This window comes from Ranitomeya variabilis, chromosome 8 (assembly GCF_051348905.1).
Source record: "Ranitomeya variabilis isolate aRanVar5 chromosome 8, aRanVar5.hap1, whole genome shotgun sequence".
In the NCBI taxonomy this organism is placed as follows: Eukaryota; Metazoa; Chordata; class Amphibia; order Anura; family Dendrobatidae; genus Ranitomeya; species Ranitomeya variabilis.
Genome location: NC_135239.1, coordinates 133,570,818 through 133,596,952, shown reverse-complemented (window position 1 = coordinate 133,596,952; position 26,135 = coordinate 133,570,818). Strand labels below are relative to the sequence as shown.

At 41.2% G+C, this 26,135-nt stretch overlaps 1 protein-coding gene across 6 annotated transcripts in view; it reads left to right on the top strand.

Annotated features, from left to right (window-relative positions):
- SCYL3 (SCY1 like pseudokinase 3) overlaps window positions 1–24,656 on the top strand; it is a 395,128-nt gene extending 370,472 nt beyond the window's left edge. For all 6 annotated transcript variants that reach the window (XM_077276719.1, XM_077276721.1, XM_077276718.1 and 3 more), the window contains 2 exons: window positions 13,425–14,053; window positions 21,698–24,656. In XM_077276719.1, the coding sequence (XP_077132834.1) occupies window positions 13,425–14,053; window positions 21,698–21,763 (695 nt within the window). In that variant the 3' untranslated portion in view covers window positions 21,764–24,656. The remainder of the gene's footprint in view (window positions 1–13,424; window positions 14,054–21,697) is intronic.
- The last annotated feature ends 1,479 nt before the right edge of the window (window positions 24,657–26,135 follow it).

Genomic DNA, 26,135 nt, shown 5'->3' with positions numbered 1-26,135 from the left:
TTTGTAGATATAGTAGCGGAAATGCCACTGTGGAATAAGTTATTTCTTGGGATTGCTGGACCACCCGTCCACGGATTTTTGGATATTGCATGGTGTTCTCTCAGTGGGCAATATACATAACCAGGGTTTTTTTTTATATCCTTTGAACAATTACAAAATACTTTTAATATCCCAAGATCCCAATTTTTCCGTTATCTACAGTTAAGGTCAGCCTTTGAATCGCACATGCGAAATATGGGTACAGGTCGAGCTATTTAATCTTTACCTTTAATAGGAATTCTCAATTCGCAGGGTCCTCAATGACTTATTTCCTCTTTATATACCTATCTGTTATCCATAGGAGTGGGGTCTACTAAAAACTCTATTAAAAGGAAATGGGAGGGGCTTCTTCCTGATATACTAGGGGAAGAATAGGAAGATATTTTGGAATCTCCAACTAAAGTCACCCCATCAATAAATAATAGGATGACTCAATTGTACATCATATACCAATCCTATCTGACCCCGACTCGTCTTTTTAAAATGGGTCGCCTCCACTCGTCAGATTGTCTGAGATGTCATTCCAGTGATGCAGATTTCATTCATATGATTTGGAGGTGTCCTGTTATTTTTCATTATTGGAAAGAGGTGTCAACATTATTGACATCCTTGTTGTCGATTCCTGTCCCACTTGAGCCATTGATCTGTTTATTTGGGATGTGGGATGCGGAAACCTGGGATCATTACACTGGGATTTTTCTGCGAGAGACACTTTATGGCGCGGAAGGTGTTGGCGTTACGATGGATGGGTGGTTCTTGCCCATCTCTTAGAGCTTGGGTTGATTTAGTAAACTCAATTATCCCGTATGAACGAATATTATATCAGAATAGAGGATGTCCAGATAAATTTGAGAAAATATGGGGTAGATGGAATTCCTCTTATCACACTCTATAGTCTACACTAATTTAAATATCTATGTAAGAAGCAGGGTTCCTGGTTTTGGGGGCATTGCTTACAGGGTGAAATTTAATGCGGAATTTTCTTTTGTAGCGGCATACTATTAGTAGTTAATGTAGTTAAGGTTACACAATAGGAGATTTATAGGATACTAGTGATCGACATGCACCATTTGTTACTTTTGTAATATCACAGATGTGACGATGCATTGTAATTATCTGTACTTTATGTTATAATTGATAATGATGGACACAAATGCAAATGTGTGTATTGTATGATTTATTCTGCAATTAATAAACGAATTTAAAAAAAAAAAAAAAAACATTGCATCTACCTCAAAATGATATCAGTAAAAAAGTCCTAAATTACTTACCAGTAACAGGATTTTTTTGGAACCCATGACAGCACCACGAGAGAATGGTTACGCTCTTCAAAGACAGGAAATCTACATGCTAAAAGGGTGGCATCTCTCCCACCTATCAGTTGGATTGCAAAGCATAAGAGCTCCAATGGTTAATGCAAAAAATACAAGATTTACCCGCACCACAAATCACAGCTAAAAATATGAACTTAAAACACACTAGTGAAAAAAGTTCGCATCCACGGGAGGGATTTTAAGGGTGCTGTCATGGGTTCTGAAAAATATAATTACTGGTAAGTAATTTAACACTTTATCGATCAACGATGACAGCACCACGAGAGAATTACAGAGAAAACTTAGAGTTCGGGGAAGGATCACAGCCTTTTCTGAAAGGCTAGGTCGGTAGAGGAACCCATATCCAGTCTATAATACTTACAGAAAGTGGAAGGAGAAGACCAGGTTGCCGCCTTACAGATATGCTCGATTCAGACATCAGATCTCTCCGCTCAGGAGGTTGCACGTCTTTTGTGGAGTGAGCCTTCAAACCTTCTGGAATCGTTTTTTCCCTAGCAGAATAGGCTAAAGAAATGGCAGAAACTCTAGAATATGACCCACTGGAGTCCCATCCTTTATTTTTGACCCCGAGGACGTTATAACAAAGCAAAAAAAAAAAGTGGAAAATAAAACTTAACTTTTAATACACTAAAGTCAGTAAAAACCAGTTACCCAAATGAACACAAAAAATAGGGCCATGTCTCAACCATATGTGATGGACTTTAGAGACTAATGAGCCCTAGACAGGATAAAAGTTTCCGACTGTATATGCGGAATCAGTCTTTCTGAGAGAAGGTTTTAAAGAGGCTGTACAAAAATCATATAAGACAGGAACAAACCCTATGCACTCAGACGCATATAAGAACAATGGACATAAGCATGTACTGTGAGAGATGCTTACTGTAACCTTTAAACAAAGTAAAAGGAACGGTCTCACCAATTTCATGAGGCGGGCATCGGAGCACCGGGTATTCTTTTGTCAAATAAATATCCGGAAAATGAAGAGATGACAATCCTTATGTCAATCCCTATGGGGCTACCAGTAAGCTATCCCCAAAGCTCCTGCCCTTACAGTGGCAGTCCACATCTACCGCTGTATACACATGCCCTGCCGAGGACGTTAGAAATGTTCTTCATGTTCTAGTACAAATCCTTGTTGCAGACACCTTCCTACTCTAAATTAGGGTGGAGACAATATTGAGAGGGAAACCCCTTTAACAGCACTCTCTCAAATTCCACTCCATTAAATGAAGGTTGGCTACTTGTGGATGGTGAATTGGCCCCTGAGAGAGAGGAGATTTGGAACCTTTGGGAGTACCCATGGATCGGTGATGGGCATTGCCCTCAACAATGAGAACCATGGTCTTCTGTACCAAAAGGGAGTGATAAAGACAACCCTTGTTTTGCCTTCTCTAATATTCCTTACCACCAAGAGGAATCAGGGCTATTGGAGGAAAAGTGTATGCCAGGTTGTATTTCCATGGAACTAAGAAGGCATCTACCCCCTGAGGAGCTTCTCTGGGGTTCAGAGTACAAAATGTTTCTACCTTCCTATTCAACCTAGTGGCAAAGAGTTCTATGTCTGGACAGCCCCACATCTGCACTATTGGGTTGAAGATTAACTGATCTAGCTCCCACTCTCCTTGCCTTAATTGATTACGGCTTTTCTTCCTATGTGAAGATCCATCAAAGATGGAAGATGACCTTCCGCTAGTTGGAATAAATGATCTGCCACCTCCATTAAGGGTCTGGACCAGGTTCCCCCCTGGGGGTTTATGTAGGCCATTTTCACACAATTTTCTGAGAGGATTTTGACATAACTCTATAGGAACACTTGGAGTCTTCTTACTTCCAACTCAACTGCATCTTGTCCCCTGTCCAAATTCCCTTGATTACTATGTCTTCTAAATCAGCCCCCCAAGCCCTTAGAACTCGCATCGGTGGTGATCACCTGTGTGACTTTATTCACCCAGTGAACCCCCGTTGACAGCGTAAACTCATGCAACCACCAAAGGAGGGACTGCATTGACATTGGGCATGGCATCAACCTCCCCTCCATGTGTTCTTTAAGGGAATTGTCATTTCTCAACACCTCCCACCGCAATGCTCTAAAATGGAGCTGGGCCCACAGGACTTCTGGAATACATGAAGTTGGAGAACATAGAAGGGACATAGTGCCTCTAAGAACATGGTGGGGATTTTCAGGGCACGCAACACCTGGCCTTGGATATTTTCTATTTGGTCGCCTGAGAGATGACACTCTGGCAACTCTGAGTCCAGCAGAAGCCCCAAAAATTCCTGTATTTTTAGGTGCTCTATTTTTTACTTTTTAAGGTTCCATAGCCAACCTAAATGTTCTAAGGTGGACATCACCCCCTCCAGCTGTATAGTGCAATGCTGAGCCAAATTCCAATCATCAGAAAATCATCCAAATACGGGACAATCATTACATTCTTCTCTCAAAGATGGGCTATCACTTCTACAATCACTGTGGTGAGGACACGAGGAGCCACAACAAGGCCAAATGGGAGGGCTCTAAACTGCAAGTGTCTGACTACCCCCTGTCATGGACCTCTCTGTGCTGTCACTAATTTGTCACGTACCCGCTCTCAGCATGTGACTTGGGGTTGCGCCTGCAAGGGGTTAATCTATCTCCCCTCTCAGTCCAGCATTCAACCTCTGTCCTATGCTGTAATGGGAGTATAAATCACACACTGACCCAGGCCACACACCCGCTCATGTGCGCTGCCACCACTCACCGAACACACGGACGATGAGTAATGGAAATATTACTAATACTGTCTACCACTCGTAAGGCTCACACACCTTAGGCTATGGATTCTGTAGAACAGGAAAGGTTCAACTGTTAAAGTTTATGCTTTAATATAAAAAGTACAGTGCTTACAGTAAAGAAAAAGATATAAAAATATGGTAATAAAAAGACATACAGGAATGCAAAACAGTATAAAATAAACATGAGAAAACTTACAGAAATAGCTAACTTGTAGTTTGCTTCTGCTCCCTGAGGGGAGGTGAATATGGACTGGAACACATCAGCTTCCCAGGCTGCCCTCACATGTGAACACTTTTGAATGTATACAAGCCTAATTTATAGAGTAACCCTGGAGGTCAGATTTCTAGGCCAGCCCCTCAAGTTGATATTCTAATTGCTTGTTTTTGATTGGACCACGGCCGCGCCCCCAATGAATATATTTTCTCTGGGATTCTTTGTGTAAAGCTTCCCACAAATAGATAGTATCAGGCTGTAATTGGCATCTCTCTTCCAAAGAGCAGAGGATGTGAAGCGCTTCCACTCCTTCTTGGTCCTAGCTAGGCCCCCTGGCGAGATTGGAGACAGAAGTCTGCTCTCTCAGGATAATACATATTAACACCTGGGTGAGACCTGCCGCCTTCAGGGCAGATGTCACACAATAAACCTATACATAGTTCACTGCACACATATATATTTATACATATTTCACTACACCCCCAATGCCTACTGTAGCTCTGAGGTACTGCTGGTGTTCTACATGTATTGGCACATGGCAGAAAGCATCCTTCAGATCGAAGACTACCATGAAGCAATCTGGGAAGAGTAACTATATTGCAGATGTTACAGACTCTATTTTGAATGGAAGTATTCTCAGGAATTTGTTAAGGCCCTTCAAATTTATTATTGTCCTTAAAGAACAGTCTGTATTTTTAATAAGAAAGAGAGGGAAGTAAAACCCTTTCCCTCTCTTACTCAGGAACTTCTAACAGGACAGCCTTCTCTACCAGCTCTGAGACTTCGGCCTCTAGTGCACATTGCTCTGCTGAAGAAGACCGAGAGGGCGTTACCACGAACATTCCCTGCGGGATTAATCTTTTTACCCAGATTTTATCAGACTGAGAATCCAACTGCTTCCTGATATGTTTTCATAGGCAGGGAAGAAGGACGTAACACACACACACACACCTGGGCTGTCAATCATTGGCCTGGATTTTTGGAGTCCTGGGAAGAGGTTTCGGACATGAAGCCTATACCTTTCCTTCTCCAGTCCTCACATTTGTCTTGCTCTCTGGAGGGCTTTTTATGGGTGAGCCTTTTTCAGTAGGATCGCTTGTAGGCTGGGTTGTACAAGTTAGGAAATCCCTTTTTAGTGTCTCCAGCCCTTTCCAAAACTTCATCCAAAGCTGACCCAAATAGAAACTCCCACTCACACGGAATGGCACACAGCTTTGTTGTAGCCTGGATATTCCCTGGGTAGCATTTTAACCATAAGGCCCTATGGACCGCATTCGAAAGGGCTGCTGATCTTGCCGCTAAACTTTCACAGCCCCTCGTATAAGACCAAGATATTGTCTCTTGACATTTTATCTTTCAACTGGGTTTCCAGATCATCCAAGCAGATCATTAAGGATCTGACTGTACTTGTAGCAGCCACTCCCGGTTTTAGGGCTCCAGCCGATGTCTCCCATGTACATCTAAGGATTTTTATTGAGGGGGTCCTTTAAATTTCCCATATCATAAAAGGGGAGTGAGGTTTGTCTATAAGCCTTTACTAAGATGGCATCCAGTTTTGAAGCTTTGTCCCAGGTTGACGAGGAAGGCTCATCAAAAGGATATCTCCTCTTAAATGATGAGTGAAGTGAGCCTCTCTTTTCTGGGTTTTCTCCATTCCCTCTGAATTAGGGTGCAAATTTTCTCATTCAAGGAAATGACCTACGCCGTTTTTGGTCCAAGCCTTCAAGCATAATGTCCTGAATTGATTTCTCGGGTTTTGACTCTACTATCCCCATTGTGGTCCAAACTTCTTTTTATGAGCTTGTCCATCTCTTCTTTGGATCTTCAGGTACACTTGTTAGACGTTCGCCCATCAAGGACAGGAAACCAACTGATGCATGGGAGAGGTGCCGCCCTTTTAGCCTGTAGGTTTCCTGTTTTTGAAGGGCAGATCTCCTCTCTCGTGGTGCTGTGATGGGTGATCGATAAAATTAAGCCCTTACATTGGTCCAAAAAAAAATGAAAGCTATACTGGTCTTAGAAAATAACGACAAAAGCCAAAATTATTTCATACAAATTTCCCAAAAAATGTGACCCCTTAAATAAACAAAAACTTACATGCTTGGTATCTGCGTACTCGTACTGACTTGGAGAATCGTTTTGCCAGGTCAGTTTTACCGTATAGTGAACATGGTAAATAAAAAAAAAAAAGGCAATTGTGGAATTGCACTTTTTTGCAGTTTCACGTCAGTTAGATTTTTTTTCCCTTTTTCCAGTACACTGTATGGTAAAATGAAGGTGTCAAGCAAGCGTACAACTCAGCCTCCCAAAACAAGCCCTGATACGGCTATATTGACGGAAAAATAAAGTTGTGGCTCTGGGAGGGAAGGAAATAACAAAAGCTAAAATGGCCTGGGTTTTAAGGGGTTAATGTTAGTGGTAAATTTAATTCCATGTATCTGTTGTAAATAAATGCAAATCATATATAAAATTTGAGAACGTTTTTATAATTTTTTAAAAAATATTAGAACTTAAAATTTTTATGCCCTTTTAAAAAGGACCTTATTACCAAATTCATGTTGAAATGGACACATGATGTGATTGCGAAGCAGAATAAAGTCTTTTTTTTAATGTAATGTAGCTATAATTTGTCACCTACTTAGTTAACTTTTAAATTCAAGTGTGTGTGTTCCATATGATAATTTTCACTGGTGGTGTGTACTTCTTCCTCCTCCTTTATGATGCTGACCACTCATAAGTAGGCAAAAAAACAGCAAAAAAAGAACATGCCCCCACAATAGCTTAGGTTTTTCAGTGTGTGAGATGTGATGACACAGCCTGAACTCCTGGTGTAACCTTTTGAATGATTAGAAAGTGCAGCTTGCTTTAGCTGTGTCATATTTATACTCTTCTTTTATCTCTTCTCTTAGGCTACTTTCACACTAGCGTCGTACGACGCACGTCGCAATGCGACGTACCGACGCAAACTGTGAGTAGAAAACACAACGGTGGCAGCGGATGCAGTTTTACAACTCATCCGCTGCCCCATTGTGATGTCCGGGGAGGCGGGGGCGGAGTTACGGCCACGCATGCACGGTCGGAAATGGCGGACACGACGCACTAAAAAACGTTACATGTAACTTTTTTTGTGCCGACGGTCCGACGCAACCGTCGCACGACGGTTGCGACGTGTGGCAATGCGTCGCTAATGCAAGTCTATGGAGAAAAACGCATCCTGCAAGCAATTTTGCAGGATGCTTTTTTTCTACAAAACGACGCATTGCGACGTGCAATGCACGACGCTAGTGTGAAAGTAGACTTATAGCATGGTCAACCCTGCTGTTCTGCCCCGCCCCTCACACTGCCTGTCCAGACTTGAATTTTACATGTCTGTTATGCTCACAGCATCTTGTAATAGCTCTGCAGTGAAACCACGACAAACTACACCTGTATGAGATGAAATGACAGCCTGATGTGCTCTCACTGCAGAGCTATTACAAGATGCTGTGAGCGTAACGGACATTATTGTGACTCCTCTCTTGACAGGCAGTGTGGGGTAAAAGGCAGTTCAGCAGAGCTGACAGTGCTATGTGAGTGGGGGATAACTGGTATAAAAGTGTCTAATGTGACACAGCTAAACAGCTGCACTTTCTTGTTATGCAGTAGATTACACCAGGAGATATGGTTGAATCATTACATCTCACACACTACGAATCCTAAGCTATTGTGGAGGCGTGTTCTTTTTATGCTGTTGTTGCTTGCTTATGATTGGTTGGCATCATACAGTGGGAAGAAGTACATGTCCCCAGCGAAAACTCTAAGGCTCTGTGCACACAGTGTGGATTTTGCTGCGGATCCGCAGCTGCGGGTCCGCAGCAGTTTCCCATGAGTTTACAGTAGAATGTAAACCTATGGGAAACAGAAAACGCTGTGCCCATGCTGCAGATAAAAACGCGCGGAAACGCAGTGGTTTACATTCCACAGCATGTCAATTCTTTGTGCGGAATCCGCAGCGGTTTTACAGCTGCTCCATAATAGAAAACCTCAGTGGAATCCGCACAAAAACCGCAGTAAATCCGCGTTAAATCCGCAGAAAAATGCAGTGTTTTTGCCCTGCGGATTTATCAAGTCCGCTGCGGAAAAATCCGCAGGGGACCATTCTACGTGTGCACATACCCTAAAAATCTTTTCATTCCAAGTGAGTGTTAAATCATTAGGTGACCAGATACTTAGATTCTTAATATCTCCAAGACAGAGGGGTGATATCTAAAATAAAAAATATAGAAATTCAACTCTGCAGCCATTATTACATTGTATCCAGTTCAACGATAAAGCTGTAGGAAAAATCAGCTCGAAATAGTCTTATCTGATAGACTGTTTAAATAATTTCTCAGATTTTACTAACCTGATTTATCCTTTGCAACAGCAAAAAATGTACAAGTAGGGAAATCGCCTACAGCAGGTCCACGGGGTCAGCAAGTGACCGTATCAGAACTAGATTAACAGCATTACGGGTTATAGTTAAATTAGTGGCGAAATGTACTATTGGTGGAGAAAGGTTTAACTTGATGTACGTAGCCTTAGTTTCAACCTATGTAAATATGTAACACGATGTTTGTGGATATTATCCGTGCTACTGAATAAGACATAGATCCAGGTATGAAGAAATGAAAGATGATTTTTTAGACGACGCGTTTCGAAGTATATAGTTATTAATTCATCAGGAAATTACCACATATATTAATGACGTGGTCATTTCCTGATGATGAACTAACTATATACTTTGAAAAGCATTCAGTAAACCACCATCTTTAATTTCGTCATACTTGGATCTACGTCTTATTGAGAAGCGCTGATAATATCCATAAACATCCTGTTAATTTGATTGTGCCACTTCAACATGAAAAGTTTTGTGAAAATAAATATTTAACATATGTCCACTTTACATTAGCATCAGTTTTGAAAGGTCCGAACCCCTTCCCTAATTTTGAATTAGCAAAAAGGGACAAAACCCCAACAAGTGACCGTATTTTGGAAAATACATCTCATGAGGTATTCATGTAGGGGGGTGTAGGGGGGTATTGAGCTTTTAAAACGCACAGGTGATTTATGAAAATTCGTAAGAGTAGCCCATGAAAATAAATAAAAAATATATATATTTTTCTCTAAAATGTGGCTTTAGTACCAATTTTTTTATTTTCACAATGGATAATAGAAGAAAATGGAATTTGTTACCCAATTTTACCTAAACACCAGTACCCCAGATTTGACCAGAAACAACTGTTCAGGGACCCTACATAGCTGCTAAGAGAAGGAACATCAATTTGGAGTGCAGATTTTTATGGAATGGTTTTTGGGTCCCATCTCACATTAGCAGAGCCTCTGAGGTACACTACAAGCGGAACCTCCCCCTACCCACATAAGGCCGGGATCACACATGCGAGAAATAGTCGAGTCTCGCATGTTAATACCCGGCTCTGCCACCGGCACTCCCAAGTGCCGGCGGCAGACCCGGGTATTAACATGCGAGACTCGGCCGTATTTCTCGCATGTGTGATCCCGGCCTTAATAGTATAATTTTACAAACTACAACCCTCAATGAATTTCATTTAGTAGTGCAGTGAATGTGCCAACAGCAGCATAGATGTTTCACAGAATTTTATCATTGCGCAGCGAAAAATAAAAATTAGATTTTTAACACTAAATTGTTGTTCTAGACCCAGTTTTTTGCTATCAATAAGTGGTAACAGGTGAAAATGGCTCCATAATTTTTTGCACTTGATCTCGGTAAAAACCCATATCGAACATTACTGTTTGGCCACATGGAGACTCTGGAGGGAGGAAGCACTATTTGACTTTTAGAGCACAGATTTTCTTGGAATAGTTTGCAGGTGCCATTTTTAGAAAGCCTAAGTGCCAGAACTGCAGAAGCCCCTTTTAAGTGACTTTTTTTTGGGAAATTAAGCCCCCTCTGATAATTCATCTATGAGTATAGTGACTTTTGACTCCACAGATGTGATCCAGAAGTAAGCACACGGTTTTTATTTCAGAATGAAAATTGCAAATATCTCAGCTTAGTGTCCATACATTATGCCCAGCTTGTGTTTCTGGAGACAAGCATAATGTAAATGAAGTGGGCTTTCTCCACAGTAATGTAAAACACGTGGACATTCAAGGGAATCTGTCACCTACTTTTTAGTATATAAGCTGCGGCCACCGCCATCAGGGGCTTATCTACAGCATTCTGTAATGCTGTAGATAAGCCCACGATGTAACCTGAATGATAAGAAAAACAAGTTAGATTATGCTCACCCAGAGGTGGTCCCGGTCCGGTCCGATGGGCGTCGCGGTCCGGGTCCGGAGCCTCCCATCTTCATGCGAAGAACGTTCTCTGGCTTGCTTCCTGTCACGGCTGCTGCGCAGATGTACTTTATCTGCCTTCTTGAGGGCAGAGCAAAGTACTGCAGTGCGCAGGCGCCGGGAAAGGTCAGAGAGGCCCAGCGCCTGCACACTCCAGTACTTTGCTCTGCCCTCAAGAGGGCAGATAAAGTACGCCTGCACAGCAGCCGCGACAGGAAGCAAGGATGAGGATGTCATCGCATGAAGATGGGAGGCCCTGGACCGTGACACCCATCGGACCGGCCCGCACTGGGACTGCCCTGTGGAAATAAATTATACATACCTGTCCCCGCCGATTGCCATCTAAAATAAAAATAAAAAATACCATATACTCACCTAGACACTTAATTCCCCGAAGCCCTCGTACACCTTAAAATAAAAGTAAAATGACAAAGCACAAAAGATACCTACCCTCCGTAGAATCAATTTTAAACGAGTGTCCCACGATGATCTAAAGTTTAGAACATGTGGCTGCTCGAAAACACTGCCGCCAATACAGTGAACGAGGCCGTAAAGCGACCCCGTTCATTGTATAACGAGTTCACCTGAGTGTAGCCTGGAGATGAACTCATGAGCGTGGGAAATTTTCCCACACTAATCAGTTCGTCAGCCGGGGAGCCTGCTCAGAGATAGTTTAATTCATTCTGCAGTGGTTTACAGCGGGGTCGATAGCATTAGCACCGGTCCCCGTTGTAAACAAGTTAACCCTTTGTGATGGCTTTACGGCGTGGGACCTGACTGTACTGCGGAGAGGTATGGATAGTGTTGGGTTTTTTTTATTTTTTTTACAGAACAAAGTTTTTTGGGGGGGGATTAGCAGAATAATAAATTTTGTCAAAAACTTGGTGTGATTATTTCATTAAAAGATTTTTTAATTTGTCTTTTTTTAACCCTTTACTATTCTAGGGTTAATAATGGAGAGGTGTCTTATTGACACCTCTCCATTATTAACCCGGCTTATTGTCACCTTTCAATAGCAAGGTGACATTAACCCATTATTACCCCATATGCCACCGCTACAACGTGGGATGAGAGAGTGCCAGAAAAGGCGCATCTATAAGACCTTATAGATGTGCCTTTTCTGGGGTGGCTGGGGGCAGATTTTTATAGCCGGGGGGGGGGGGGCCCAAAAACAATGGTCCCTCTCTAGGTTATTAATATCTGCCCTCAATCACTGGCTTTTCCTCTCTGGCGGAGATAATTGCGTGGGAGCGCACGCAATTCTTTTCCGCAATTATAGCCTTTAATTTAACCCCTAGAGTTCCAAATTTTTCCTAACACAAGCTACTAAATTCATTAAACACATGAAAAAAAATAGTTTTGATATGACATGTTATACTGTATGTAAACCATGTGTCATATCATGTCGGGTTCTGTAATAATTGTAATAATAATAGATTAGGCCAGGGCTAGGGATGGGATTAGGGTTAGGGGTGGGTTGGGGTTAGGTTTGGAGTTAGAATTGGGAAAATTGGATTAGAATTGGAGTTAGACTAGAAAATGACCTCATAGGAGCCCTTTTTTTTGTCCCAACTTTTTGTCCTCAAAATCGCTTAGAAAAAACACATCAAAATCCGTATGCTTTTTCCCTGGCAAGGATGTGCGGTTTTGATGAGGAAAAATCTGCTTCTATTCTGCAACGTATGCACATAGCCTTAAGGTGGCATATTTCCATTGACAGATGACTGTCCTTAGTTGAACCTTTAATTCATGCGATTTTGGGATACATAATATGTGGGATTGTATTCTAGGTTCACATTCTGTGCTCTATAATGAGACGTTACATTGGGATTTCCTTCTAAATCTCTGAAAATGCTTGTTTTGGAGAAAACGCCCTGTGCATCCATTCACTATAATGTGGCAGCAGAGATACTCTAGTCTCAATTCTGTTGGTTTCTCTCCCCTTAGAGGTGGTCAAACATGCAAAATCTGTGCAAAATGTACTTGAATAAATGTATATTAATTATAATGTTATATAGAGTATCTTAAAGCCAGCAGTCCCTTCCAAAACATTATCAGTAAGTTTTAAAACCAGATGCAGTCCATATTGCTTTTCCATGCCTTTGATTGGATATCCTGCCCCCATGAATGTGGTATTAAAAAAGACACCACTCACTGTGAAATGCCCTGAGAATGTGATCAGAACGGCACGTTTGGAAGTCTTTTAACTACAAGTAGCTGTAATGAATGCAATTTGTGGGGAAAAAAACACAAGATTAACAAATGTAACTTCATACATTCTCTTAGAATGTTCTCAAAATTTTGAGTTGTCCACACTAATCTAACACTTTGTTACTTCTGTTTAGCCATTCCGTTTGTCTCATTTTGAGAAACGGCCTAATGTCCAATATGGGTCTTTACATAACTGCGACATTGATTATTATTTTCCAATTGAGTTTATTTGTGTTCATCTTTCAGTATAAAAATTGTATGATGCAATTTTTCAGTTTTAAAAACGGGCACATAACATAACCAAAATGGACTCCATAAAAATCAAATAGAATCACTCTGTCTTTCTTTGTATGATGCAACAGATTTGTAATCAACAGTTTTTGTTCCTACAAATGAAATGATTAAATGGAAGTGTGACGGCAGCTTAATGCTGAATAGTTTTGTTTTGTTTGTTTTTTTGAGGGGGGGGGGGATATGCTATACATACTTTTTAAAAAATGTTGTTTATCACACAGTGAATGAGGTTCCTGGAGTCCAACTGACTGTATCTCCTAAAGTTGAACCAGCACAACAGTCACCCGAAGATTGGCCAGACTGGAGGGAGTCAGATGCTTTCACAAGTGACTGTTTTGTCAATATACAACAAAAGACAGAAACAATGCATGAAAATCCAGATGTTGAATACTGGGATGACTTCAGTCTGTCCAACAATTGCCTTAAAACTGAAGCTGTGATCATCTCAAGTGAAAAAAATGGGATTTTAGATGTCAAAAGACTTTCCAGTTTAAACTCTGTTTCTAGTGTGGATCACGTTGCAGCCAGCAGTAATTCCCATACTGACAAGCTATCACTAACAGTATTGCCACTGCCACTGACAAAACCTATACAGGACAAAGCCTCAGAAAAGAAATTAGATTCCTGGAATAGTTTGGGGGATGAATTCACAATAAAGGTTAAGAGCAAAAGCAGAGATCCAGAGTTGGATTGGTTCGCTGACATGGCACCAGAAATAAAAATTTCAACTACTTTTATATCCTTTGGATCCCAGGAAGAGATGGTAAATGGCATAGAGCTCAATATGGATCCATCTGGCAAACAGTCAACTACATTTTCAGCAAAATTTGCTGCTGCTGAGATTGAAGAGGTAAAATAAAGTACATGATATAGAGCTAAATAATTGTGTGCACTTTCAAGGTCTAATGTCAGAGATATCGGTCATCCTAGTAACTCAATTTATAACTTCTACACATCCTATCCCAACTCACAATTTGTGTGGGCTGAAGGAACATAGTTCTTGGTTCATTGAAAATGCATAATTCTTGTCAACCAGTCAGCAGCTTGAAAATGATCATGAGATGTAGTTTGTAACTTCAAGTTATGAGTGGTTCTGGTGTCTACATCGCATTTTCCAGGATAGTTGCTGACTGGCACAGAGAGATCATATCTGACTATAGAGTTAGGATATCTTTTCACATCCATCCATCCCTGTCTTTTTATAGATGGATAAAAATTGCGAAATATAAAGTAAGAAAAAATAACAGCCTTCCAGTAAGTAGAGAAAATTGCAAATAAAATCTTATTATATGAAACAAATTACTAACTTTTACATACATAAAATGGTATCAATACTAATAACAAGTCCTACACAAAAGAAGTCCTCAAACAAATGTGTTGCCCAAACATTAAGAAAATGTATAACCACAGAATGGCCAGGTCTTTGAAAGGTTAAAAATCTGAATATTTTAGGTCTTTGAGATAGGGTGATGTTTGTTTTTTTATTCCACCATTCCAAAACCATAAGCTTTTTATTTTTAAGTCAACATAGCGGTCTGATACCTTGTCTTATGTTGAGCCAGTATTTAATGTTTTCCTTTCCTATGCAATTTTAACACATTTAATAAGATGAGACAACCCCTCTAAATCAGAGCAAAGTATTTGTAAGATTAAGCAACTTTGCAATTGATTTCTCATTATAAAATCCTCACAAGAATCAGGCAAGTAAGAACCTGGAAGGCATGGCAGTAGAGCTCTGTTGGAGATATATTTCACAGTGGTGTCAGGACTTTGGGTGTTAACCTAGTCTATCCCTGTCCCCCGGATTACTCCTGAAAGCGCAGATGATGGGTTCTTTTTCCTTGCTATGCTATGCTCTTATCTACCCGATCTGTCCCCTCCCACACCGAGGGTAGTGGGACGCTGAAATGTATAACCCAGGGTAGTGGGAAGCTGAAGTATTTAGGAACACACTACCCAGACAAGCAAGGGAAGATGTAAATCAACTTAATCAGGTAGGGGGGTCACCCCAGCTGATAACCCAAAACTGTATTGGATTAAATGTCCATGGTGTACCTACCCAAGGATAGTCACAACATATCTTTTTGTCTTCCAGCAATTGTCTGTGGTGATTCCCCTCCTTCGTTGGAGGCTTTTTTGACCTGTCTTTTTTTTTTTAGCTGTTTTTTAAATTTTGTTAAATTAATAAAAATACATTTTGTTTTATTCCAGCTTTGTTTGGACTTGCTTCCTATCAGCTGGGGTGACCACCTATCTGATTAAGTTGATTTATGAATTTTGAAGTACCTAACACATACTGTTTTATTTTTTTTTAGACTTGTGAGATTGAAACAAGGGAAAACGGCCAGGGATAAATGAAAATATCAACCATACAAAATTCACCCACCAAACAGAGTGGGACATAGGGGAATTACCAAATAAGGGGAGAAACCAAATAGGAGAGGATGAGGATGTGCACACAGACAAAACTCCAAACAACCTCCAGACTTTAACTCCAACCACGAACTACACCTCCAACTTCAGAACCAGGCAGTACGTGTCCAACAGGACAAAAGGATAGAAGAAGGATGAATTCTCATCGCCACCCAATAAAATAAAAAAGAATAGATCTACCTCTGGCCAAATATTTTTGTATCCCTGATCATAGAACCATGGACATGAAGTTACTAGTATTAAAAGGTAACTTCAAATCTTGGAGAGACAGAAGAGTATGGGAGTATAAACTTATGACAACCATTGACACACTCAGAGCAGGAATGAATGTGTCACATGGATTTGTCTTTCTACATCAACTAAGGATTTTATATTTGTTATTATTACGCAGAAAAAATTCTCACAAAAACATTTTAAAAGACATTGAAAAAAGGACAGACAGACAATATGAACAAGAATCCCCCAGGGTGATGTCCAGCTGACATGTGCCCGGAAAAGCCACAGGTGGAATCGCGATTGACCTGCGGCTATTAACCCATTAAAATCCGCTGTCAATCTTTGACAGCAGCATTTAAAGTGCTTCTGGCAATCGTGCCAGAAATCTGCCCATCAGTGACCCCGTCGCGTGACCGTGAACCGATGGGTTGGCATGACCACTAGAGGTCTCCTGCAGACCTCTATGGTTACATACATAGTTACATAGTTATTAAGGTTGAAGGAAGACTTTAAGTCCATCTAGTTCAACCCATAGCCTAACCTAACATGCCCTAACATGTTGATCCAGAGGAAGGCAAAAAAAAACCATGTGGCAAAGAGTAAGCTCCACATTGGGGAAAAAAATTCCTTCCCGACTCCACATACGGCAATCAGACTAGTTCCCTAGATCAACGCCCTATCAAGGAATCTAGTGCATATACCCTGTAACACACTTTTCAAGAAAGGCATCCAGTCCCCTCTTAAATTTAAGTAATGAATCACTCATTACAACATCATATGGCAGAGAGTTCCATAGTCTCACTGCTCTTACAGTAAAGAATCCACGTCTGTTATTATGCTTAAACCTTCTTTCCTCCAGACGTAGAGGATGCCCCCTTGTCCCTGTCTCAGGTCTATGATTAAAAAGATCATCAGAAAGGTCTTTGTACTGTCCCCTCATATATTTATACATTAAAATAAGATCACCACTTAGTCTTCATTTTTCCAAACTAAACAGCCCCAAGTGTAATAACCTATCTTGGTATTGCAGACTCCCCAGTCCTCTAATAACCTTTGTCGCTCTTCTCTGCACCCGCTGTAGTTCAGCTATGTCTTTCTTATACACCGGAGACCAGAACTGTGCACAGTATTCTAAGTGTGGTCAAACTAGTGACTTGTATAGAGGTAAAATTATGTTCTCCTCATGAGCATCTATGCCTCTTTTAATGCATCCCATTATTTTATTTGCCTTTGTAGCAGCTGCCTGACACTGGCCACTAAATGTGAGTTTGTCATACACCCATACACCCAGGTCTTTTTCATTGACGGTTTTGCCCAGAGTTTTAGAATTAAGCACATAGTTATACATCTTATTACTTCTACCCAAGTGCATGACCTTACATTTATCCCATTAAAGATCATTTGCCATTTATCAGCCCAAGCTTCTAGTTTACATAAATCATCCTGTAATATAAAATTGTCCTCCCCTGTATTGATTACCCTGCAGAGTTTAGTGTCATCTGCAAATATTGAAATTCTACTCTGAATGCCCCCTACAAGGTCATTAATAAATATGTTAAAAAGAAGAGGGCCCAATACTGACCCCTGTGGTACCCCACTGCTAACCGCAACCCAGTCCGAGTGTGCTCCATTAATAACCACCCTTTGTTTCCTATCCCTGAGCCAGCTCTCAACCCACTTACACATATTTTCCCCTATCCCCATTACTCTCATTTTATGTAACAACCTTTTGTGTGGCACCGTATCAAAAGCTTTGGAAAAGTCCATATATACTACGTCCACTGGGTTCCCTTGGTCCAGTCCGGAACTTACCTCTTCATAGAAGCTGATCAAATTAGTCTGACATGAACGGTCCCTAGTAAACCCGTGCTGATACTGGGTCATAAGGTTATTCCTCTTCAGATACTCCAGTATAGTATCCCTTAGAATGCCCTCCAGGATTTTACCCACAGTAGAGGTTAAGCTTACTGGCCTATAATTACCGAGTTCAGTTTTTGCCCCTTTTTTGAATATTGGCACCACATTTGCTATACGCCAGTCCTGTGGTACAGACCCTGTTATTATGGAGTCTTTAAAGATTAAAAATAATGGTCTATCAATGACTGTACTTAGTTCCTGCAGTACTCGGGGGTGTATCCCATCCGGGCCCGGAGATTTGTCAATTTTAGTTATTTTTAGACGCCGCTGTACTTCCTGCTGGGTTAAGCAGGTGACATTTAATGGGGAATTTTTATCACTAGTCATTTTGTCTGCCATGGGATTTTCTTTTGTAAATACTGATGAAAAAAAGTCATTTAGCATATTGGCTTTTTCCTCATCCTCATCCACCATTTCCCCCAGATTATTTATAAGGGGGCCAACACTGTCATTTTTTAGTTTCTTACTATTTATATAGTTAAAGAATATTTTGGGATTATTTTTACTCTCTCTGGCAATGAGTCTCCCTGTCTCAATCTTTGCTGCCTTGATTTGCTTTTTACATAATTTATTTAATTTTCTGTATTTATTTAATGCCTCCTCACTACCTACTTCCTTTAATTCTCTAAATGCTTTCTTTTTGTCACTTATTGCGCCCCTTACAGCTCTATTTAGCCATATTGGTTTCCTCCTATTTCTAGTATGTTTATTCCCATACGGTATATACTGTGCACAGGTCCTATCCAGGATGCTAATAAACGTCTCCCATTTTCTTTGTGTATTTTTATGTCTCAGGATATCGTCCCAGTTAATTGCACCAAGATCATCTCTCATCCGTTGGAAATTTGCCCTCCTGAAGTTTAGTGTCCTTGTCACCCCTCTACTACCCATCTTATTAAAGGATACATGAAAACTTATTATTTTGTGATCACTATTCCCCAAGTGACCCCCAACCCTTATATTTGATATGCGGTCTGGTCTGTTGGTTAATATTAGGTCTAGCAGTGCCCCCCTTCTTGTTGGGTCCTGAACCAGTTGGGAAAGGTAATTGTCTCTCATAGTTGTCAAAAACCAATTACCTTTGCTGGAACTGCAGGTTTCTGTTCCCCAATCTATTTCAGGGTAGTTGAAGTCCCCCATAATAATGACTTCTCCTTGAGTCGCAGCTTCATCTATTTGCTTTACGAGGATATTCTCCATTGCTTCCATTATTTTTGGAGATTTATAACAAACCTCTATCAGTAATTTATAATTTTTTCCCCCTCCCCTTATCTCCACCCACAGGGTCTCTACATTTTCATTAAATTCACCTATATTATCAAGCCGGATGGGTTTTAAGGACAATTTTACATACAGACACACCCCTCCCCCTCGCTTATCTGTACGGTCATTTCTGAAAAGGCTATAGCCCTGCAAGTTAACAGCCCAGTCATGGCTCTCATCCAGCCATGTTTCAGATATCCCCATCATGTCAGAATTATGCTCCAACAACATTAATTCTAATTCGTCCATTTTGTTGGCGAGACTTCTGGCATTAGTATACATGCACTTGATGTTCCTCTCTGTACCCCTATTCTTTCTTTAAAGAATTAACTGTTCTAACCCCACCCCCCATGCCACCACCACCCCCAACTTCCTTATTTGTGCCCAGGTCTCTATCTGCGCTATCTTCCCCTCCTATAAATTGAATACCCTCCCCCCCAATCCCTAGTTTAAACACTCCTCCAACCTTCTAGCCATTTTCTCCCCTAGCACAGCTGCACCTTCCCCATTGAGGTGCAGCCCGTCCCTAGCATAGAGCCTGTAGCCCACTGAGAAGTCGGCCCAGTTCTGCAGGAACCCAAACCCCTCCCTTCCTACACCAATTCTTGAGCCACTTATTAACCTCCCTAACTCCCGTTGCCTCTCTGGCGTGGCACGTGGTACAGGCAGTATTTCGGAAAATACCACGTTGGAGGTCCTTGCTTTCAGCTTGCAGCCTAATTCCCTGAAATCATCTTTAAGGACCTTCCACCTACCTCTAACTTTGTTTTTTGTGCCAATGTGCACCCGCTGGGTCCTCGCCAGCCCCTCCCAGTAATCTGTCCACCCGATCAGCGATGTGTCGGACTCGAGCGCCAGGTAGGCAGCACACCGTCCGACGATCCCTGTCTTTGTGACAGATTGCCCTATCTGTTCCCCTAATAATTGAGTCCCCCACTACCAGCACCTGTCTGGCCTGTACTGCTCTCCTATTTCCCTCCTTACTGTAGCAGTCACTCCTCCGGCTTTCAGAGGACATGCCTTGCTGCAGCAGTGCTACCCCTGTACTGGCACCCCCCTCATCTGATAACTTAGCAAACTTATTTGGGTGTGCCAGATCAGGACTAGCCTCCCTGGCACTCTTCCCTCTACCCCGCTTTCTGAATGTCACCCAGATAGCTACTTCACTGTCCTGCAGCTCCATCCTACCATCCCCCCCCTCATCTATCCCATTGAGCGTCTGCTCAGTGAGCAGAAGACTCCTCTCAATATTGTCTATGGATCTCAGTATTGCCAGCTGCACATTTAGATCCAAAATCTGGGCTTCCAAATGCTCAACGTGCTCACATCTCCCACAGCAGTATACACCAGTATACACCCTCGACCGGCTGATCAAGGACTGCATACATGTGGCAAGATGTGCACTGGATGGCATTAACAATAGTGGAGCACATTTCCTAATGGGGATTGCACCAGACAGAAACGTTAAATAAAAATAAATAAAGTATTAATAAAATACAGACAGCAATTCAGCAATTCCTCCCTTGGAAACTCCCTGAATCCAAAGTCACTGAATCACAAGTCACACTTACCGCCGTTCACACTTACGCTCAGGTCACACTCAGCTCGCTCACACTCGCTAAGCTGAAGATTTAAAGATTTTTATTTTTTTCCCCTCAGCAACAATCCACCTTGCTGTTCAATGCTCATAGCCAGATTGCTATGAGCGCCACGCCGTACTCAGCACTCATAGCAAGTCAGCAATTCTGCTACATACAGGCGATCTGATCATCGCCTCTATGTAGCATAGCCGATCGGACAAGTTTAGCTTCTAGTCTCCCATGGAGACTATTGAAGCATACAAAAAGTAAAAAAAAAAAGTTTTAAAAAGTATTTAAAAAATATAAAAGTTCAAATCACCCACCTTTTTGCCCCATTCAAGATAAAACAATAAAAAAACTAACATACACATTATTTGACATTGCACTTTCAGAATCACCCGATCTATGAATTTGGAAAAAAAAATTAACCCGATCGCTAAATGGCGTAACAAGAAAAAATTTCAAAACGCCAGAATTACTTTTTTTGGTCGCCGCTACATTGCATTAAAGTGCAATAACAAGTGATCAAAAGATCATATCAGCATCATCATGGTATGATTAAAAATGTCAGCTTGGAATGCAAAAAATAACCCTTCACCCAACTCGAGATTATAAAAAATGAAGATGCTACGGGTAAAAAAAAAAAACACGCCATTTTCTGATACCCGTAGCATCTTCATTTTTCATAATCTCATATGGCCATATATGCTCTCATATGGCCATATTAACCAAAAAATAAAAAAGTTATGGTTCTGGGAGGAAGGGGAGCAAAAATTGAAAATGCAAAACCAAAAATACCTCTGGTCATTAAGGGGTTAAATAAAGATTGTGATTGTGAAAAAAAATTGCAAACTTTTTTTAAAAATACATCTAGCCCAAAAAACTGATTAAAACAATATAATTTTCTGATAGGTTCTGTTTAAATGTTTAAAATATCACCTAAAGTTTGAGCGCTTCCCCCTCTTGTCACTCAGAAAATTGAGCAGATGAGAAACTTGAATTTACTCCAATGTCATTTGTCTTTTTTTTTTTCGAAGATTACCATAACTGATATACATTTTTATTTATTTTTTTTTCTTTTGCAGACTGAAGTTGAAGGCTGGGATGAAGAAAATGAGTTTGGTTGGGAGGAAGAAGCTAACAGCTGGTGATAGCTTACAGATGACCACCCTTTATTTATTATGAAGAGAAACTGCCAGCTGTTTTACTGGTGCCAGTCAATGTCTGTTGATCATGCGTTGAACTATTACACTAGAGCCTATTTGTTGGCCAATGGCATTAGTTCTAGTGAACTGTTTGGTGTTTATTTCTCTTGGTTTAAAAGTGGATAATTATCTGAACTTATGCTACAAATTTTCTATAATGGATGTTTTAAACAATGCAATATATAATTTTACTGAAGATCTTTTTTTCTCATATCTTCTGCTGCTTGTTGTGCAAACTAATGCCTACTTAATTTTGTTTTTCATAAACCATGTGCAGTTTTGCATACATTTTAAAAGCCATAGTTTCCTATTCTATTAATAGGAAACTATGAAAATCAGAATGATCAATAACTATTATGAAGAACTGTACCTACCACAGAATGGTAAGATAAGTTGTATTTATTATGGTGGATTTCTGAACAAGAAGTGTAGAAGTAGTTATGGCGTCAGGCTACCCACCAGCCCCTATAGGCCGAACAACATTTTTGATACTGAACTTTATGAACTGAATCTGCCATACAAAATATTGCCATCATATATAATTAAATGGTAAGGAAGGGAAAAAAATAACATTTTCCTCTCTTATTCCTAAATTCACTGTATCATGCAGAAAGATGGACCAGGGAGTTCAAAGCTCTATATGTTGTTTGTGACTTGGCACAGCTCATGGTCCACTCCTCTTTCTGAGTAATGCATCTTGCTTTTGTGAGAACAGCTATGAGCAGTTTTGTTTTTCTATTTATAACCCATAGTTATATTGCTCTGACAAGTTTTGCTCTTTGAGCACCAAATATTATAATAGTGCACACTATATGCAAGAGAATGAATTTTTACAGCATTCAGTTTTTTTTTTTTTGTTACCAATAACTTAAGTTGCTCATTTATCCTTGCATTGAAAGATTAATTTACGCATAGATTTAACATTTTTCCTAATTACCTTATATACTCAAGTATAATCTGAGATTTTTAGCCCATTTTTTAGGCTGAAAGTGCCCCTCTCAGGGCATTGTCCCAAGCGGTCGGCGGGGGGAGCGTCAGGAGTAGCAGCCGTCACATCATACTGGCCTCCTTCCGACACGGTCTCTGCAAGTCCCTGCTTCTCAGATGGTCTCCGGCGCCCGCAGCTCTTCCTGTGTTCAGCGGTCACGTGGTACCGCTCATTAAAGTAATGAATATGGACGTGCCTCCACTCCCATAGGCTTGGAGCGCATATTCAATACTTTAATGAGCGGTACCATGTGACCGCTGAACTCAGGAACAAGCTGCCGGCACGTGCCGGAGACCATCGGAGAAGCAGGGAAGTGCAGACTGCACCAGGATGTGGTGAGTATAACGGGGGAGGGTGAGCCATGTGATATTCACCTGTCCCCGTTCCACCACCGGGCTCTGTCTTCCACGTCCTCTGGCTGTGATGTTCAGGTTCGAGGGTGCGATGACGTGTTAGGCCCCTTTCACACATCAGTTTTTTGCTATCAGTCGCAATCTGTCAAATTTTGAAAAAAACGGATCCGGCAACTGATGCCACTGGATCGTTTTTTGTCTCATAGACTTGTATTAGCAACGGATAGCCTTACGTTTCATCCATCATTCACCAAATCCATAGAAAATTGTTTGTCCGGCGGCCGGAGACAACGGGACACAATAGCGTTTTTTGTGTACGTCAAAAAAACGGACAGCGACGGATTCGTCGCCGTCCATCATTTGCTAGAATGGAAGCCTGTGGGTGCCGGATCCGTCAAATGACGGAATCCAGCGATGGATTTTGTTTAAACTGAGCATGCTCCGATTTTTCCACGATCCAATTAGCCAGATCCACTAGTCGGATCCAGCAAAAAAAACGAATCTGTCGCATCAGTTTTTCACAATCTGCGACGTCGATCCGTTGAGCCAACGGATTGTGACTGACGGCAAAAAACTGATGTGTGAAAGGGGCCTAAGTGCGCACTCTCTGCCTGAACACGTAGAAAACAGAATGCGGAGGGCACCATAAAATACAATAAGCTATAGGGATCTACCTGAAGCATGTCAAAAACAGTAATGCGAGAAACAAGAGAAAAAGGACATGCTATAAGCCAGGACCACCAAAATACACAAACAAATATAAAGTTTATTGAAAGCCACAAAACACCCAAAATTTTAAAAACATTTAAAAACTGAAATACAGTACATCCCCATAATAGGGTCAAAAATACCGGACAGAGACCCAAGTGACATCAATACATAGCATAAATAATATACCTTCAATAATCACGTCATTGCTGGCCCAAGCATATAAGAAGATAAGCAAACGTTGCACTTCCCAACCATAAAAAAGACACAGAAACTCATGAAAAAAATAAATAGATGCTAAATGTTGATGATCAACTGCAGACATTGTAAGGTGTCACATGCACTAGAAAGAAGGCAAATATGGCTGAAGCCAGTTCATATGTCCGTGTGTGATATTTAGAAGGTAGAAATTGGAGGCTTTATGGTGCCATAAGGATTGCCTACAGCCTTAAATGGAGCTGAAAAATATGATTACCCCCAAAGATGGAGAATTCATACTTAAAATATAAAGTGTCACGTGCACTGAGTCATTAAGTTTTCCCAGTTTTTGTGGCAAAATTAGGGGTCAGCTTATACTCAAGTATATACGGTACATTTCTTCAAACTTCTGCTAAAGAGAAAAATACTGCTTTGGTGTTATAGTAAATTAAGAAATATGAAAATTTTAAGTACTTAAAGAGTTTGTCCCAAGATATCAATGGTGGTTAATTGCTTTAGAAATTAAATTTGAGTAATTTTTGCATTGCTTTTTAAAAAATAAAACAGTAGCGATCTCTCCCCTTCAAGAGAATGTCATACACAGCTTTTTTGTTTTTTTATCCTTGGTTATGGCTTGTATTAGTTCTAACTTTAACTGGTCCAGTCTGCACTAGTGTTGAGCGAGTATAGTCGTTACTCTGGTTTGCCTGAGCACGCTCGGGTGGACTCCGAGTATTTTATAGTACTCTGAGATTTAGTTTTCGTCGCCTACTGCTGCATGATTTGCGACTGCTAGACAGGCTGAATACATGTGGGGATTCCCTAGCAACCTGGCAACCCCCACATGTAATCAGACTGGCTAGCAGCCGTAAATCATGCAGCTGTGTCAACAAAAGCTAAATCTCCGAGCACTCACAAATACTCGGAGACCACCCGAGCAATGAGTATACTCGCTCATCACTAGTCTGCACACTTTTTAACTTTTGTATTCCTTCTGCCCTGCAGACCCCTTCTCACTGTTTAGCCATAGCATGCCCAGAAATACTTACTATGGGTACCTGTTTGTATTGTTGATGCTCTTTCCCATGAGCAGTGAGCCAACACTTGAAGCTCCCACAGTATGTACTGCTCAACTTACTAGCACTGAAGGCAAATATGGTGAGCTCCAGCAGTGAACGCAATCAGAAAACTCACTCATTCTCTCTTTGTACAAGAGAACAGAACATCAGCACTGCATACTAGCAGTGAGTAGCAAAATGGCTAATAAATCTATCAGGGCACAGGGTTCAGGGCACAGGGTTCACAGGCATCGGACACAAATAAAGGGTTCCCATAGGATAGGGCCAAGAAAAATCAGCCCTTTCATAGACCCCAAACCTCCCATAGACCACGCAATAAGTGGAAGGTGAAATCGGGCAGATGGAGCTACCCCAAATGAGGCAGAGGTAGGGGCTCAATCTTTGGTTCAGGATCAGGTCCGGGAAGGCAATGACGCCGTGGCTGTGGGAGAACGGCTAAGGTTGTGTTTACAAGGTTGGCAGAGAATTTCTCAGGATCAGTGGGTGCTAAAAACTATACCATCATGATAGAATTTATCCAGTTCCCACCAGAAAGGTTTGTCCTAACTGATTCCCAGTTCCCTACTATCCTCTCCCCATGTGGTCAGATGTACATGACCTATTAAAAATTGGAGCATGTAAGAATCATGTCAGTCTGGTAGTCGGGGGCAGGTATATCTCGCCCAGGTATTTGTCCTATGTGAATTAGGCTGCTCAGTATCTTCAGGATAATGATGGGTTAATGAGTGCAGGAATAAAGGATGACCAGCTGAGGGTTTCCGGCGTCAGCCTGGGGCACACAGATTGCCTGTCTGTGTGAGACAAACGTGAGTGAGAGCTGTGCTCAAGGACTGTGTGTTGTTAGCTGGGAGGGAGAAGCCCCCCCAGTTGTTCAGATAGCAACGTATCTGTTTAGTTAGTGCCGGACAGGCTAGGATTTATTTTTATGTTTTGTTTTTTCTATGTTGCTTTCACGTTAATAAATCTGACCTGAGGTCAGCCAACTCAGAAAC